Here is a 17,422-nt window from a genome sequence, read left to right as displayed (position 1 = left end):
AATTTTATAATCAAGCAGAATATTTTAATATCACTCTATTTTTGTTGTTTCACAGAGGGAAAGACCTTGATGATCTCACTGTTGTAAATACTGCTGCACAGAAAAATAAGAGGCAAGGCCTGTAGTGAGGTTTCTCTCATATTTTAAAAGGGTTTGTAGTTGGGTAGCTGCTTAAGTGTGAGTCTTGTTACTGAGGGTTTATTTCAGTAAATGTGGTTACAGGGGTCAAAACTAACAATTAATTGACTTGGTCTAGGTTATTAAAGTAAAACCCATGTTAATTTCTTTTTAACTTCCCAATAAATACTAATAGTAAATGGAAATAATTCAATATAGATATTACAGAGGATTTTATTTTCTGTTATTGAAACTCAAAATGCTCATCAAACATCTGCTTTAATAAATAGTAAAGATGGGGGACTCTCTCCCGGAAAGTAGTGTTTGTCAGGCAACCAGGACAATGATGCAGTGTAGTCAGCAATCTCTTACTTGTGGAAAAATTCTATGCTTTCTTCCTTTTTAAAATGTAAGTCCATTTCACTAGGAGGGTGGTGAAGCACTGGAATGGGTTACCTCGGTAGGTGGTGGAATCTCCTTCCTTAGAGGTTTTTAAGGTCAGGCTTGACAAAGCCCTGGCTGGGATGATTTAGTTGGGGATTGGTCCTGCTTTGAGCAGGGGGTTGGACTAGATGACCTCCTGAGGTCCCTTCCAACCCTAATATTCTATGATTCCATCCTTATGGCTAATTTATAGCTGAATTGAAAATTTTGACTAACACTGAAGTATATTTCATTTTCACAGAGGCCAAAATCTTGATGAGCTCATTGAAGTAAAGGCTCCTGTGGAGCAAAATAAAAATCGGTGAGACTTAATTCATTGCTCTGTCTTACATTCATTGAAAATTAAAATGGTTTGTAGTGATGGAGCATTTTCCTGTGCAATACTGTGCATGGGAATGTTCCTTGCCAATGTAAGCATGTAAACATTTCAGATCTTTAGAAACACATATAAATTTATTTATAAATTTGCCTAATATAATTAATATATAGCTGTATTTATTTATTTTTTTAAAAAGTCAGAATATGTTACTCCCCTTAGTGCGTGCAAATGTCTTGGTGTCACAAAGAAGTACTTGTAGGTGTATTAAGGTGTTTGATAGTTTAAAGTATACATCAATGCGTCTAGGATTCCTGGTCACTTGAGCTGTTGAAGTTCATAAAACTGAATTTAGCAGTCAGTCTTTCAGGGAAAACATTCATGGTATTTTGTCTTCATTTAGAGAGAATCTTTCATCAAACTTTATATCTAAGTGGACCCCCCCACGCTAAGTATTTAAGAAGAATTAGTCATTTCAGTAAAGTAATAATTTCAATCCTTTTCTTAATATAAAGGTGTTCACATCACAAAAGTCCCCATCAAGATGCTATCCTGGCTAGCAGTCTCATCAGAGAGGCAAAGACTGAAAGTATATAGAGAATGAACTTCTCTCTCCACTCTTAAAGTAGCTCTGCCTCATCAGGGTTGAGGCACAATGGAGGGCACTGCTTCGTGCTACATGCTGTGCATGTAAAACACTGAAATGGAGGAAGATTCATTTAGTGGAGAATCCAGACTTTGGCAAGCTCACTGCAACAAATCAAACAGCAGGCAAAATAACCAGTGTTCAGGCTCATGGTTATCACTTTCTCTCTGAATGTAACTTATAGCAGAGTTATACCTTTTGACATACGGTTATAGTGGCCTTTTGTTTGAGCTTCACTGTAAAAAAAATCATAAATATTGTTAGCATTTCCTATTTAAATCGCTTTATTAGGTTGATGAGGTTAAGTTTTATGCTGCTGTAGAATGTCCTGTTTACAGCCATGAAAACGCTAGGAAACTGGGATACTTATACAGGAATCCTGGTGCTGCTTGGTGTGTCTATCTAATTCTAGCTAGTCATTTCTAATCCACCCATCACCGTATTACACCGAAACATGTTCTTTAGGCTCTGTTTTCCATGTGGCTTGTTCCTGAACTGAAACAAAATTCGAGTTTAAAAAAAAAATAACCCCAATATTGATTCCTTATTTTTTGTTGTCAAAATCTGTATATCTATTCTGTGCTGGTATTTTAAAGTCCCCATTTAAAATGTAATATGTATCCAAAAATCCATTGCCAACATTGCAGAAATATAGATAACATATAAAAACCCCACCGTCAACACAACAATTTGACAGTAGAAATGAAAACTATTAATGGGAACCTTACAGAGTTTGGCATTCAATTAGTAAGAAAAACATGTAAAAGTTTGGATGTGCATCCAAGTCTACAGAGGGCCCCAACAAGACGCATAGCATTGTATCCCCACACAATCCCCTTGCCACAACAGGTCTTGTGATAATCTTTCCTTTCCAACATCTCCATACCAAACTAGCTGCTGTTGTCATCTTGGCATGAGGTTCTGTGGCCTTTTGGTTTCTTTAGTGGCCTCATTTTCAGATTTTGTGTATGTATTTGTGCACCCTGTCTGGTGAAAGCACAGCCTCTTTATCTCCCCACTCTCCCCAGCTCTCTCCCTCTTCCCCTGTTGCCCTCATTCACAGACCCACAAAGGATTCTTCTTGCCCCTATCCTTGCTGACTGCATACCTGCAGATGTCTTGTTTTAGTGTGGGTAATGGTCTGTATAGCTTTCACCCTCCTGATGTCTTCAGGGCAAGAGGGCTAGGTGGTAACTCCTTATTAGCTTCTTCAAGGATTAGGGAGCATTCAGTGAGCCCCCTGCAATGGCTGATAAGGACTCCCTGAAATTAAACAAGGAGGAGTAGTTGGTAAAAGCTACCAAGCCCCTTCCCCAGGTAAGTGACATCACTGAGCGTTGGACAGGTGGTGAGAGTGGATGTGCCAGGGAGTGGGCTTGGACAAAAGGACGGATGTGTGTGATGAGCAAACTAGAGCCAGGACTACTCCAGACAGAAAATAGACCCACAGTACTAAGATCTGTTTGGATCTGGGTTGTCTTCAGCTGAATAACCCTTTCCAAAGTTTAGGAGTTGGGGGGTGAATAAAATGGTTCTTGTTTTGGCCCATCCTTTATTTAGAGGTCTTAGTCCAGTTGCCAACTGATAAATGTCCACATCACAAAACCACCACCACAAAACACTAATTGGCAACCTTGTCACCACCCTCATTAGAGTTGACAGGCACTGATTGAGGATGGACACTGAACAACTGGCTCACAACCTAGAGATGGTCCCTCCAGGTCACCATAGAAGTTGTATGAGAAAACTTGCATGGTTGCTGCCACCACAGCTTGACATGTCTGGGGGAATGCAGAACGATTTAATCTGCTGGGCTGCCAATCTGCCACATTTTATTACCGCTAAATTCACACCCTTTTTTTTAAAAAAAAAGGAAAGAAAAAATGTCTCTTGTTCACTTTCTGATGTTAGTAACACAGGGCCACATTGTGCCTACAAGTGTCACTGAAAGTGGTCTGACTGTGCATGATTTAAAAATATACTTTGTGTCATAAATCTTTGTCTTGTCATTGTTTTTTTAGGACAACTGAGCAACCCTCTGATTCTGCTAGTGCTCCAAATAACCGATCTGACACAAACTACTCTTATGACAACAGAGGATCCAGGTAGTTAATGAGTTACAAAGTTTAAATAAATAATGCCTCAAGCATTTTTCCTTACACAAAATCCAGGCAAACAGGCTTTATGCGTGAAAGTTCCATGGAGACTGGAATCCTCCCACCAGCCTGTGGAGTGGCAAGGGAAACAAAGGATATATTTACTGGCTGTGCCCTTACACTCTCTGCCCCACCCAGAAACCTCCTTCCATGCTGCTATGGATAGAACCTCCAGGTCACACTGCTCCAAGGCACATGGTGGGCAGAGACCCCTTGTGTCATCTCTCACTTTTCTCAGCAGAACTGTACTGAGTTTTCTGCCTTACAGGCCATGCACAGGCTGAAGCAAATAGATTTTTTTTAAAAGATGCTTCCCTTTCAGTGCTGGAGTCTCTTCCTTTAGCTAGGATCTGTAACTACAGACACTTGTGTTGTAAATCTCAGTGAAAACTGACCAAAGTTATGCCCTGGAAGCTTGGAGAAAGTACCAACTTGCCACTTATTGAAGGGTAGCAGGAAAGCAGGTGAAAATAAGAAATAACATGTTTTTCTGCACAAAGTCATAACAGGATTATCAAATGATTAAAAAGCTTTTGAGAACAAATAAACAATGTATCATTCTGCCTGAATGAAAGAACACTCTGGATGAGGAAATGAAAGCCCCAGTGATGAGATATTTCTGTTTAAACATGAAAATGAGTATAGTCTCTCTTCAGGAGCAAACAGCACAACCATATTACTAACACAGGGCTAGACTGTGCCTTTGAGCACGGTCCTGTGTAAGTGGCAGTCCATAACTTCACATCCCTGGGAGGAATAAAGGGAAGGAACTGTGACTTTGAACCATAATTCCTTCACTCCTCTTAGAATCATAGAATATCAGGGTTGGAAGGGACCTCAGGAGGTCATCTAGTCCAATCCCTTGCTCAAAGCAGGACCAATTCCCAACTAAATCATCCCAGCCAGGGCTTTGTCAAGCCTGAACTTAAAAACCTCTAAGGAAGGAGATTCCACCACCTCCCTAGGTAACCCATTCCAGTGCTTCACCACCCTCCTAGTGAAAAAGTTTTTTCTAATATCCAACCTAACCCTCTCCCACTGCAACTTGAGACCATTATTCCTTGTTCTGTCATCAGGTACCACTGAGAACAGTCTAGATCCATCCTCTTTGGAGCCCCCTATCAGGTAGTTGAAAGCAGCTATCAAATCCCCCCTCATTCTTCTCTTCTGCAGAGTAAACAATCCCAGTTCCCTCAGCCTCTCCTCATAAGTCATGTGCTCCAGCCTCCTAATCATTTTTGTTGCCCTCCGCTGGACTCTTTCCAATTTTTCCACATCCTTCTTGTAGTGTGGGGCCCAAAACTGGACACAGTACTCCAGATGAGGCCTCACCAACGTCGAATAGAAGGGAACGATCACGTTCCTCGATCTGCTGGCAATGCCCCTACTTATACAGCCCAGAATGCCGTTAGCCTTCTTGGCAACAAGGGCACACTGTTGACTCATATCCAGCTTCTCGTCCACTGTAACCCCTAAGTCCTTTTCTGCAGAACTGCTTCCTAGCCATTCAGTCCCCAGTCTGTAGCAGTGTGTGGGATTCTTCCGTCCTAAGTGCAGGACTCTGCACTTGTCCTTGTTGAACCTCATCAGGTTTCTTTTGGCCCAATCCTCTAATTTGTTTTCACTTGCTCCTTGTCAGGGAGGAGAGTGGAAGAATTCTGCTACTGACCTTTATCCGTAGCAGTGCAAGATGCCACTCAGTAGTGAGGAATGGGAGGTGCATTGTGTCAGCTGGAGCCAATGCTCCACCCATCCCTGTCCTCTCCACCCGGAAGGTAGAACCAGGTGTACAGTCCCTGCTCTTCTTCCTACATCTGCAACTGGATGCTGAGGGTTCTTGCTTACTCTTACACTTGTGCATTGCCACATAGGCCTGGGCGACAATTTGGCCAAGAGTGAAAAGAAACATAACTTCAGGACTCAGAATAAATATTCAACACACACATTCATCAACATTTTGCAGCTGGCATACAATTTCTCAGTTGTAATGGCTTTTGTAACATTGTGACTAGCTTTGAGTAGTGTAATGGAAATAAAACAATAATAGCAGGCAAAGAGTGAGCTACAGCATGTAGTGTTGTTCCCTTTAAACTTGATAGAATGTGTACCCTTTACTGGCACTGTGAATAGAAAGCCAGATTTAATTTATTAAAAGTATCTAAATGAAGTGAAATGTCCTCATATGTTCTATCTATTTTTACATAGTTAATTCTTCAGACGAGTACTAAGTATTTTGCTATAGGTACTGCAAGACCAGATAGCAACGTGGCAAATTAAGGAGAGAATGGCAGGATTGAAATTAAAAACAATTCTTCCGAATATGGAATTTTGAGGGGGAAGAGGGATTGGATTTCATTCCAATGTTCATTATTTTTGTGCATTTCCATTATATGTAGTGAACAGTTTTCTCCTATCATATGAAAAAACATGCACTCAGTTGCTGACTGAGGCCCCAGGCTCCCTGGAACTTTGTGAGGGCAAGATTGGAGCCTAAAATAACCAATGAAATTCAGGCTTAGGAATTATCCTTGTTATTATTTACAGTCTCTCATGATTGTTTTGTATATATATAGTTAATCTTTTTTAAAGATGTAGTTATACATGTGTTTGTGTATTTCAGCAATAGAACTTCGACCAGTTACTCAAGTCCAAAGAACAATGTTGTGTACACCAGGACATATGAGGAGAACAGGTACTGGAAAGATTTTTTTTCTCAATAGTTTTTATTTATGTAATAATTCTGAAAATACCAGTTTAAGCATAAACAATGTTATTTTCAGGCATAGTGCACCCAATATGAAAATTATGTTGAGTACTGGATGCTGTGATGGTCCACACCCCAACCCAGGGCCCTACCAGTGGCGTAGCAACTTGCCACTGAATCAGTGCGGGGGTCCTACCGAAACACGCTGAGGTTTCCCGGGTGGGAGGTACCACTCCATCACCCTCCCTGGGTCACTTCCTACCAGAGTCTGCGTTGGGGTGTCCCATGAGATGTCGGGTTTCCTGTGTTCGGCGGGGCCAGTCGCCCCTCCAGTAGCCAGGGTGCAGGTGGGTCCAGGGAGGCTCTGATTCCCAGCGTAGTCAGGAGCTGTGGCTGGCCCTCCGCAGGAGCTTCCCAGACAGGTTCTTCCCCTGCGGCCTCCAGCCCAGAATGAGCTGGGTTTCCTCCCTTTATACTGCTAGAGCAGGAGTTGGCAACCTCTGGCACACGGCTCGCCAGGGTAAGTATCCTGGCGGGCCGGGCCAATTTGTTTACCTGCCGCGTCGGCAGGTTCGGCCGATCGTGGCTCCCACTGGCCATGGTTCGCCGTCCCAGGCCAATGGGGGCGGCGGGATGCCGCAGCTAGCACATCCCTCGCCCGCACCGCTTCCCGCAGCCCCCATTGGCCTGGGACGGCGAACTGCAGCCAGTGGGAGCCGCGATCGGACGAACCTGCAGACATGGCAGGTAAATAAACCGGCCCAGCCGCCAAAGTGCTTACCTTGGTGTGTCATGTGCCAAAGGTTGCCGATCCCTGGTGTAAAGCAAGGCACAGGTTTCTCAGTAGAGGAAAGCTCACTGGAGAGAGGTTGCAATGATGCAAGGCAACCACAGCCTCTCCTCAAAAGCCAACACAACCTGAAAAGTAGGTAGCACTAGGTGAGCAAAGTGTTATGGTCAGTGCAGACTGTGGGATGCAGTTCACTGTATCCCTTTGGGGCAGCCTCTGCCACCTGGGTTCCTGTGGAGTTTTCTAGTGCAAATTAGAGATGTCTTGCCATGGTGGAACTCCCATGAGAGTCTGGAAGTTGGTGGCACAGCTAGGCATGGAACCAGGATTTCTTGAGTCCCAATCAGTGCCTTAATCACAAAACCACCCTTACACTCTCTGAAAGAAGGCATCTAATACAAGTAGTAACCACTACTGTAAAGTTATTTTTAACTGTATTAAAAAACAGTGATACAAACTGTAATTATTACCTTATGGTAGTACCAATGTAGTCCTAAGGAAATAGGGTTATTAAGTAAGTTCAGAAAAGTTCAAAACCTGTGAATTTGCTTGGCAGGCTGACTTTCTTACCTGCCTCCCAACTGATGGTTATTGCTGTGCTCAATGAAATTATTCTTGACAGTAAAGTAGCCAGAACAAGCTCTATTAAAAAAAACTGAACTTTTAGCTCCCAAAATAGTTAAATTTACTACAGTATTTCCTGTTCTCAGTATAAGGAGCTTTACAATTACTGTGGTAACTAGACATACCATTCTGTTTTTTATTACAGAATGGTATGTCTAGTTACCACAGTAATTTTAATGGTGCTCACTGTACTTCTAGGGATACATCACAATTTTAGCGAAAAGTGATTGGCTAGTACTAAAAGGGCAGCTCTTCTAGCACTGGTGGAAAAACGTGGCATTTCTCTGGCTCCTGATGCTTTTTCTAACAGATATGCTTTAGTTCAAACAGGAATTAATTCAGGGGAGTCCTTTGGCCTGGGTAATACAGGAGGTCAGACTAGATGATCATGGTGGTCTCTTCTGACCTTATAACTGATCAATCTATAACATTTAGATCACAAGCAGTCAAAATATCATATTTCAGATTTTGCTTGATGGGTTTGTGATTTCAGTTTGAAATGCTAAGGAATTATAAAACAGCACAGCATAAAACTTGGTATTTTGTTTTAATTTACATTAAACTGAGATTTATTTTCTCAATTGAGTGTTAAAAAAAGACAAAACTCATCTCTCGATTTATTTTTACCATGTGACCACTGGTTCGGGTATGGGTTAACATTTTATGAACTGCACATTTTCCTTATTGCAGTAAAGCCTTGAAAAGTCAAAAGTGTTGCTTGCTAACTATGAATCATTCACTGCATTACAGCAAATCACCCAATGATGCACATGAAGAAAATGTCACTGGAAAGTCTATCAAAACTGTTTACTCTACTTCTGATCGGTAAGTGTGCTATCGAGGAACACTGACATTTTACAATAGCACCCATATTTACAGACAAACAAGCACAGTGGAAGCCACCACTATTGTGATCAGACTGCCTACTCAGATAGGCCTGCCTTTCAATGGAACCTTGCCATTTCCATGGCCTTGCGCTCTGCATTATAAGTTACATTACATTAGGGCTTGTCTATACAAACAGTAAATTAGCGACAAACTGGGGTGCAAATCTACCTCACACTAGCCTGCTGCACACTAACTGTTTGTGTGGACTTTCCTGCCATGCACTAAACGTTCCCTAGTGCCCTTTGATCTACAGATCCACACAGACAGTTAGTGCACGGCAGACTAACGCGAGGTAGATTTATACCCCAGCCTGCCATAGCCATCCCCCTAGTCTTACCACTGCTGACATTTACGATCTTTAATAAAACAATGGCCAGTGCTTTAGGTGATAGAGTTGGCTCTGAGCTTCTGTATATATCTCCTTTTGGCAGATGTTGGTTTTGCACAATTCTCTTTGCTATAGTGGAGACAGAGTCTGTAATGAACAAATGTTCAGACCACAGAGACGGATAAATAGGCTGATGTGGGGGTGGGAGGTGGTGTGCAGTTAAGTTTTATTTTTAGCAGTAGGTAAGATATTTCCAAATACAGAGGGAATACCTGCTCAAATCAGTAATACCTCACCTATGAATAAAAATAAGTTTTTAATTGTTCCCACTATTTTAAATTCAGATAATATTCACATTCCCATTATTTGGGAATAATCACATTCAGAAAAACTCATAATGAAAATAGGGCTAATATGTGAATTTTTAGGGGTGTAGGTATGGATAGCCTTATAGAGCCAACAGCAGCAGTAAATTGGAATGGATACAGGAGCATAACAGTGTGTGGGTGCAGGGCCGGTGCAACCATGTAGGCAAACTAGGCGGCCGCCTAGGGCGTCTAGTGGTTGAGGGCGCCTAAAAGCCCACTCAGGCGAGGAGGTGGAGTGGAGGTGAGCTGGGGCGGGGGGGGCGAGGGCGCCCGCAGTAACGGGGGGGGCGCACAGGGGAACTGCTCCCCGCCCCAGATCACCTCCACTCTGCCTCCTCTGCTGAGCACACAGCCCCCACTCTAAGTCTTCTCCAATTGGCACTGCAAGCCTGGGAGGGGAAGAGAATTAGAGCAGCGCTGACGTGCTCAGCGGAGGAGAGCTGGGGCGGCTCCCTGGGCAGGGTTGCTGCGGGGCGGGGCTCCCCGGGTGGGCTTAGCTGCTGTGGAGGAGGACGGGATTAGCTTCCGTGGGGGGGGGGGCTCCCCAGGCGGGGTTAGCTACCGCAGAGGGGGACGGGGTTAGCTGCCGCAGGGAGGCTTCCCGGGCGGGGTTAGCTGCCGTGGAGAGGGACAGGGTTAGCTTCTGTGGGGGGGGGGCTCCCCGGGGGGGGGGGTGGGCAGGTTTAGCTGCCAGGGGGGAGGGGGGCGCGAAACTTCCTTGCACCGGCCCTTTGTGGGTGTGAAAATTAGTTCAATTTATGCAGCCAACACAGCAGCAGCAGCAGATGAGGATGTCTAGAGAAAATCTTGGGAGCAATATGACAAGAAAAGGTAGAGAGAACTGAGATGATCCAAACAGTACACATGTTAATTTCACAGCAGTGAGAGCAGGAAACTGCTTCCAGCTGCTTCTGCACCAAAACTCAGTGCAAGATTGGGCACTTGAATGAGAGCCTAAATCCAACTATCAAATTGCTGGGATTGCTTCTCTGAGACATTAAAATCACCTAATTCCATCCCTGCTCCCTCCACTTAAGGTATGCCTGTACAGCAACTTCTTGAGCCAGTGTGCTAAAAATAGCAGTGTGGGCATAGTGGCATGGATGGTGGCTCAGGCCAGCTGCCCGAGTACAATCTCATCTAGCCTGACCCACCACCCGTGCTGTTGCAGCCACACTGCTATTTTAGTGTGCTAGTTGGAGCAGAGATACTGTCTACCTGTGCTGAGCAACACCCTCCCAGTTGCTGGGTACACTAGCATACCTTAGTGTGCACACTCCCAGGGAGCCAGCAACAGAATATGTTCTGACTGCTATTTAGAATCATTCGGCTCACCAAATATTATTATTACCAGTATTCTTGCTACCTGGTAAATGTATTAATCAGGTTGCCCATCCCTGCAGTGCATACATCACTACCCTTAATTAGAACACAGAATATCGATGCATCGTTATTACATTCCTGACTGATGTGCTGTATACTAATGGCCTTCCATAGTAATATACTAAATTAATCAGTTCTCCTGCTTGATTTCAATGGTAGCTGCTTTTCTGACAGCTGATGTTATATTATGTACCCTCAGGACTATAATTGAAAAAGATATGTGTACATACTGCCGGAAGCCACTGGGCATAGATTCCAAAATGATCTTAGATGCCTTACAGATTTGCTGTCACTCAACTTGCTTCAAGGTAAGAAGGGGTTTCACTTCCTGCCATGAAATATAAATAAAAATATATCCTGAACAACATGAATTATATTACATATGTCATAAAACAATGTGTAGGCCTTAGCATCTCTGCCTCCAGGAGCAGAACAGAGCCTGCATTGGGAGAGGGAAGTTTTTGCCTACGTACCATACACCTCTTTTCCCCCCTTCTGGTCCCATGGGTGGTGAGGGAACCAGCAGGATTGCTTCAGATTCTCCTACCCACTAATCCTGCAAGGAAGCCTTCAGTTGTATTAACGTGCAGTCTTATCCCCTACATATCACAGAACTTTACCTATGCTCTGGAAATCTTATGAAGGAGCTGTATTTTCCAGGGACTAGTAGGAGTTAGTGAGGCTGGGCAGCACAGCATAGGTAAAGTTACCCCTTTTGATGTGAACAGTTAGCCAAAATGTGGAATCTTGTGGGTTGTCTCTATTAGGAGAGAAATTGATGATGGAGTCAGGTATTTCTTTCACGCAATCATGTTTATTTACAAATGTATGTAAAGTCCCATTTCCCTGAACACAGTAAGAATCAAGCAGGGGATAATTTAATTGCTCACAGTTCCAAACTCTTTTCTAGTCAACGCTTTTAGTTTTTTCTCAGTGGCAAACTATCAGTGCTTCTGTGTCTGGTGCTTGCTTGCTGCCTTTTTTATCTCCTTTTGTGGTGTTTCTGCATGCACCTTCATTCTCACTCTCGCACTCGGAGCTCAGTTTCTGAACCAGTCTTGCATGGCCTGTGTTTTCGGAAGTGGCTCCTATGTTTCAGCTATCTATTTCATAAAGATCAAGATTGTTAAACAGCACACTTATGTGAACCACACTAGTGGAAAAGGGAATTAAGAATATTGGGGAGGAAAATCTACAGTTTGCAAAGCAGAAAGTACTGAACCTTGGGCACCACATGAAAATAATAATTAGACTGTGCTGACTAGGATTGCTATTCCTTGGAGAGATTGTGTTCAGTGACACTAAAATACTACTGGCCACAACTCTGTCCTTGGATGCTTACATGATGGAGCTTAAATAAATATTAGACAGTTTTTTGGATTTGTTTTTTACATAAGACTGTGCATTTAATTATGTGTTAAAGTGTGAAGTGTGCAAAAGACCTCTGGAAGATCTGAAAGCAGGAGACAGCATTTGGATTTACAGAAATACTGTGCATTGTGAACCCTGCTATTTCAAAATTAAAGGTAAGTTGCAGGAAGATTACACCGTAGCAGATTGGATTAAATGCTCTGTTTTCTCTCTCAAATTTCCAAAGTATCTTCCAAAAAATGCAATACAGTTTTTGTTTCAGTGACCGTTTCTGGTGACATCTGTCACACTGTCTAGAGTGGCTCACAGCCGTGAGTGCCAACCTCAGGGCAGACTGTCAAGAAGCAGGGCAGAGACCCCAAACTAGTTGTATGTTCTATCCCAGTAACAAGTGTGAATTCCTAACACATTATAACAATCTTACCATGGAGTCACAGACAGTCCTGTTGGGCATTCCAGTCTATCTTGGCACCCAGGCAAGCTGGACTTAGTGATAGTTAGTTGCTGTACACAAAAGATCACAAAATATTCAGGTCGCTCTCAGTCCCAAGAGACCAGTCACTTACCCCTGGTCATTTTGTACCTTAGATCTCACACCAAAGACAATGCTTTTAGCCAGTGGAATAGTAAACTATCTAAGGATTTATTAATTATTAAATGAAATGAGAGATTTTTTACAAGGCTAAAGCAGGCAACCATATACACACAAATGAATTACAGACTAGGGCAAAGGTTCTCAAACTTCATGGCACCGCAACCCCCTTCTGACAACAAAAGTTACTACATGACCCCAAGAAGGGGGACCGAAGCCTGAGGCCGATGAAGTCCTGCCGCTCCAGGCAGTGGGGAAAAAGTGAAAGCCTGAGGCCCACCACCTTTAGTAAGGGGTCAAAGCTGAAGCCCAAAGCCTTCATCGCTGGGCGGGAGGCCTGCAAACTGAGCCCCGCTGCCCAGGGCTGAAGCCAAAGCCTAAGCCCCGGGTGGTGGGGCTTGGGTTTGGGCCCAGGGCCTCAGCCAGTCTAACACAAGCCCTGGTGACCCCACTAAAAAAGGGTTGCAACCCACTTTGGGGTCCTGACACAATGTTTGAGAACTGCTGCCCTAGCCCCAAGTCATCTACCCATAGAAACCCTAACACTATGGCGGGGATGCATACCCATAGGAACCCTATCCCAGCCCCAAATCCCCTACCAATAGGAACCCTAACCCTAGCACGGGGATGCCTACCTGAAGGAACCCTAACCCTAGCCCCAACTCCCCTACCCATAGGAACCCCAACCCTAACGAGGGGATGCCTACCCATAGGAGCCCTAGCTCTACCCCCAAGTCCTCTACCTATAGGAACCCTAACCCTAGCACAGGGATGCCTTCCCATAGGAACTCTAACCCTAGGGCGGGGATGTCTACAAATAGGAACCCTAACCCTAGTGTAGGGATGCCTACCCATAGGAAACCTAAATCTTGGGCTGGGATGGCTACCCATGGGAATAGTAAGCCTAGCCCCAAATCCCCTACCCATATGAACCCTAATGCTAGGGTGTGGATGCCTACCCATAGGAAGCCCAACCCTAGCACGGGGATGCTTACCCATAGTATCTGACCACTAAGTATCTGGCCCCCAATATCTCTTTACAACAATTCAATTGCCTTCATTTTTGTGTATTTAGAAAGCGTTGATTGTATATTTGCTCTGATGCTTCTTATCAGTCTTTTCTTTGTCTTGCAGAAAAATGGATCTACTAGTTTGGGCTTCCAGAAACTAGGATAAAGATACACTAGTATTTAGTTAAATACATTTTCCTAATACTTAAACAACCTATGTAAAATGTTTAATTTTTTTGTTAGGACTGACATGTTCTAAATATAATATTACTAAATAGTCACTATAGGAACATAGTCTATGAAACTTAAAATGACTTTATAAATACTTCCAGAAAGCAACAAAATGTATGGTTCAGTATGTCCATCAGATGTGTGAAAGTTATTTCTACATGTGATTTGGCAAAAGTAGAGCAACCTTGAAATGTATCATATGGAAGGACATATCTCTGCCTGTGAGTTTTGAAGGACCTGTTTTCTGTTTATCCAAAATATGCCTGAAAATAAATAAAGAATTGTTATCTTTATATGCTATGTTTTTAACACTGATACATTTGTAATGAAGGTGTTTTTGAAAACCAGTAGTCTTATGGTTATCCAGTACAGTTATAAAATGTATACTCTACATGACATTACTTTCTTATATACAGTATACACTTTTGCAGGGTGGTTATCCAAACACCTTGTGACTGCTAATTATAAAGAACATAAAAAGCACTTTTTTGGCATAGAAAATATATTAAAGAAATGAAAAGAACTGTTCATTATTTGTTACAATACATCTGTTCACAAAGAGTCAGCAATATTCTGCATTATTCTCTGAGAGTCATAAAGTAGTTCAGTGATTTATTGAGCTACAGTGATAGGTTTTGGCTCTTGCATTCTGTTTTGGGATCTTTGCTTGATCTTTTACATCAGTAATATTATTTGACATAATTAACATGATTTTTTTCTCCTTTGTATCTCAGCAAAAAATCATTGATGAAGTGTGACTATGAAAGAAACCTTCTTTTTTTTTCCAAAGGGGTGAAAAAAATAAAAATACATATGGAAATCAACTGATTCCCAGGCAAAAACCTACTGGTGAAAAGAGTATTTAGTTGAAAGAGCTACCTGGGTATTTCTTAGTCCTTCTCTGCTGTTACTTAGAAGACAACTGGGTAACACAGATCAAAACAATTTATATGAAGAAATGTTAAACTTAATGGGCTAGATCTTGCAATGTGGTCAAGCAGCATGGAGTGCAAGTCATGTATAATGTGTGCAGGGGTGTGGCTTAAAGTTCACTTTTGCAATCCTATGATCTTGCTACTATTCTGTGCAATTCAGTCCCCCTGCAGTGTGAGGGCTGCTGCAATTTAAGCAGAGTTTCAATGATCACAAGGGGCTAAAAACAGATGAAGATTAGCGTAATGCAGGGTATCCTATCCATACTTCCTCCCTCTTTCCTGTCAAATCTGTAGCAGTGGGGTAATAGGCATGAAAGTCCCTCAGCTCTACCCTCTTCCAGGGCCTAGTTAAGATGGCTTCACAGCCAGATTGTGTGGGGCAAGGCAGCCCTTACATAAAAGATGACTTGGCTTAATGGTTTTTATGAAACCTTGTGAATTAATGAAAGCAACTTTAATAAACATATTATTGTAAATATGATTCCTGGTTTGAGCCAACTGCTGATGAATACTTTCCAGTTAAAGAGTGCTGGGACTTCTCTGCTTCATAAGGGAACAATGTCCACAATGACGTGGAGAGAGTTGGTCCAAAATATTTAACACTAGAGGTTACATATTGAGTCCTGGTGGAAGCCTTCACCTGGACCAACTGAAATTGGCTGTGTGTGGTTACAGAAGAAGCTATGAATTAGAGACACAGCACTGGGATTTAGAGTCCAGGGTTGTCCACATCTGATGTTTTGTTTCAGTCCATTGCAAAGGTTAGGGGCCGGCAGTAAATCTAAACAAATGTGGGGTATTTAGATCTGGGGATTTGATTCAGGCCCCTCCATAATAAAAATGTTCAGTGGCAGGGAAGCAGCAATATAAAAATAATAATAAATAATTCTGTGCTCATTAATTCATACTTGATAAACAGCCATGGTAATTGTGCCATATGTTTTATTGTTGGTTTTATTGTTGTTTTTATTATATGTTATATATGTGCTGAAAAGTAATAACAGTTTTTTTGGCGCTTGAAATTTAGCACATAAAAGGACTGGACAGCAGTATCTATTTAAAAATATCATATTAACATCTCAATGCTTATGGAGCAAAACTAAATCTCTTTTGCATCCTTTTTGCATATCATTAGTGTATAATGTTTAATTTTTCTTTGACTAGTGCTTCATGGAAACATCCAAAGGAACAGTTTTGCAGGCAGCTGTTTTAATGAATCTTTTATCTTCAATAATGCCTTAAATTAGACTGAAAAGCTGCATTGAGGGATGCTATAGTAAATTATATGGGTTTTTGTGGTTCATCAAGCCCATTTTCTCGACATGTAATGGATATTTCTTTATTTTACAAAGCAGTGGCACAGCTCCAAAGGCGGGGAGGAATCAAGCAATAAGAAAAAATGACACAAGCATGGAGAGAGAAATAATGTAAATAGAATGGGAAAATAGATATTCATATGTTTCGAAGATGTAGTTTACTTGAGGATTACTCATTTATTCAGTAACACAGGTGTGACAATCAGGGTCCAGACACTCCAAATGGAGAAAAGGGTGTCTGAAACCCCAAAGAACAAGCAACTGAATCAACAGCTTGCATATAATGTTATCGTGTATAAATATGTCTAGTAAAGTCTCTGATGAAAGCTTGTAATGTTCTGAACTTGCGAGTCATAAAGAGATACGTATGCAGGTTATGGTTATGAATGTATGCATGTATATGTGTGTAGAAAATGGTAATTGTAATTGCGGGACCTTCCAGGCTAGTTGTTTACACAAAATTAACTCCCAGCACCTAGCACAGGGGTGGCCAACCTGAGCCTGAGAAGGAGCAGGAATTTACCAATGTACATTGCCAAAGAGCCACAGTAATATGTCAGCAGCCTCCCCGCATTATCTCCCCCCCTCTCCCCGTGCCTCCTACACACCTGCAGCCCCGCCGATCAGCGCCTCCCCCTCCCTCCCCACACCTCCCAGGATCAGCTGTTTCGTGGTGTTCAGGAGGCTCGGGGGGGGGGGGAGGAGGGAAGAGAAGCGAGGGCATGGCAGGCTCAGGGGAGGAGGCAGGAAGGGGTAGAGTGGGGGCAGGGCCTGTGGCAGAGCCAGGGGTTGAGCAGTGGGCACATTGGAAAGTTGGCGCCTGTAGCTCCAGCCCCGGAGTCAGTGCCTATACAAGGAGCCGCATATTAACTTCTGAAGAGCCACATGTGGCTCCGGAGCCACGGGGTTGGCCACCCCTGTCCTAGCATTTTACAACCCAGGGAAAAACAATGATGGACCATTAAAGTTAGTGGAAAGACATTGACACTGAAAAGGAAACACCAGTCTTAGGCCTTGTCTACACTACACAATTAAGTCGACCTCTGTTAGGTTGACGTACAGCCACAGCACTAATTACTTTGGTTTTTCATGTCCACACTACAGTCCCCCTGCCAGTGGTATGCGTCCTCACCATGAGCGCTTGCACCGACTTAAGGGGGGAATGGTTGGCGCTGACAGCCCAGGCTGTGGACTCTGTGTGGA

At 42.9% G+C, this 17,422-nt stretch overlaps 1 protein-coding gene across 4 annotated transcripts in view; it reads left to right on the top strand.

Annotated features, from left to right (window-relative positions):
- SCEL (sciellin) overlaps nt 1–14,259 on the top strand; it is an 81,155-nt gene extending 66,896 nt beyond the window's left edge. For 3 of the 4 annotated variants that reach the window (XM_034758292.1, XM_034758289.1, XM_034758288.1), the window contains exons 14-21: nt 56–112; nt 803–862; nt 3,545–3,628; nt 6,300–6,371; nt 8,548–8,622; nt 10,964–11,072; nt 12,188–12,290; nt 13,862–14,259. In XM_034758292.1, coding sequence (XP_034614183.1) covers nt 56–112; nt 803–862; nt 3,545–3,628; nt 6,300–6,371; nt 8,548–8,622; nt 10,964–11,072; nt 12,188–12,290; nt 13,862–13,878 — 577 coding nt within the window. In that variant the 3' untranslated portion in view covers nt 13,879–14,259. The remainder of the gene's footprint in view (nt 1–55; nt 113–802; nt 863–3,544; nt 3,629–6,299; nt 6,372–8,547; nt 8,623–10,963; nt 11,073–12,187; nt 12,291–13,861) is intronic. The other variant, XM_034758290.1, reaches the window with a different exon arrangement.
- The last annotated feature ends 3,163 nt before the right edge of the window (nt 14,260–17,422 follow it).

This window comes from Trachemys scripta, chromosome 1 (assembly GCF_013100865.1).
Source record: "Trachemys scripta elegans isolate TJP31775 chromosome 1, CAS_Tse_1.0, whole genome shotgun sequence".
In the NCBI taxonomy this organism is placed as follows: domain Eukaryota; kingdom Metazoa; phylum Chordata; order Testudines; family Emydidae; genus Trachemys; species Trachemys scripta.
The sequence above is the reverse complement of the archived record's forward strand: the minus strand, read 5'-3'. Positions and strand labels throughout refer to the sequence as shown.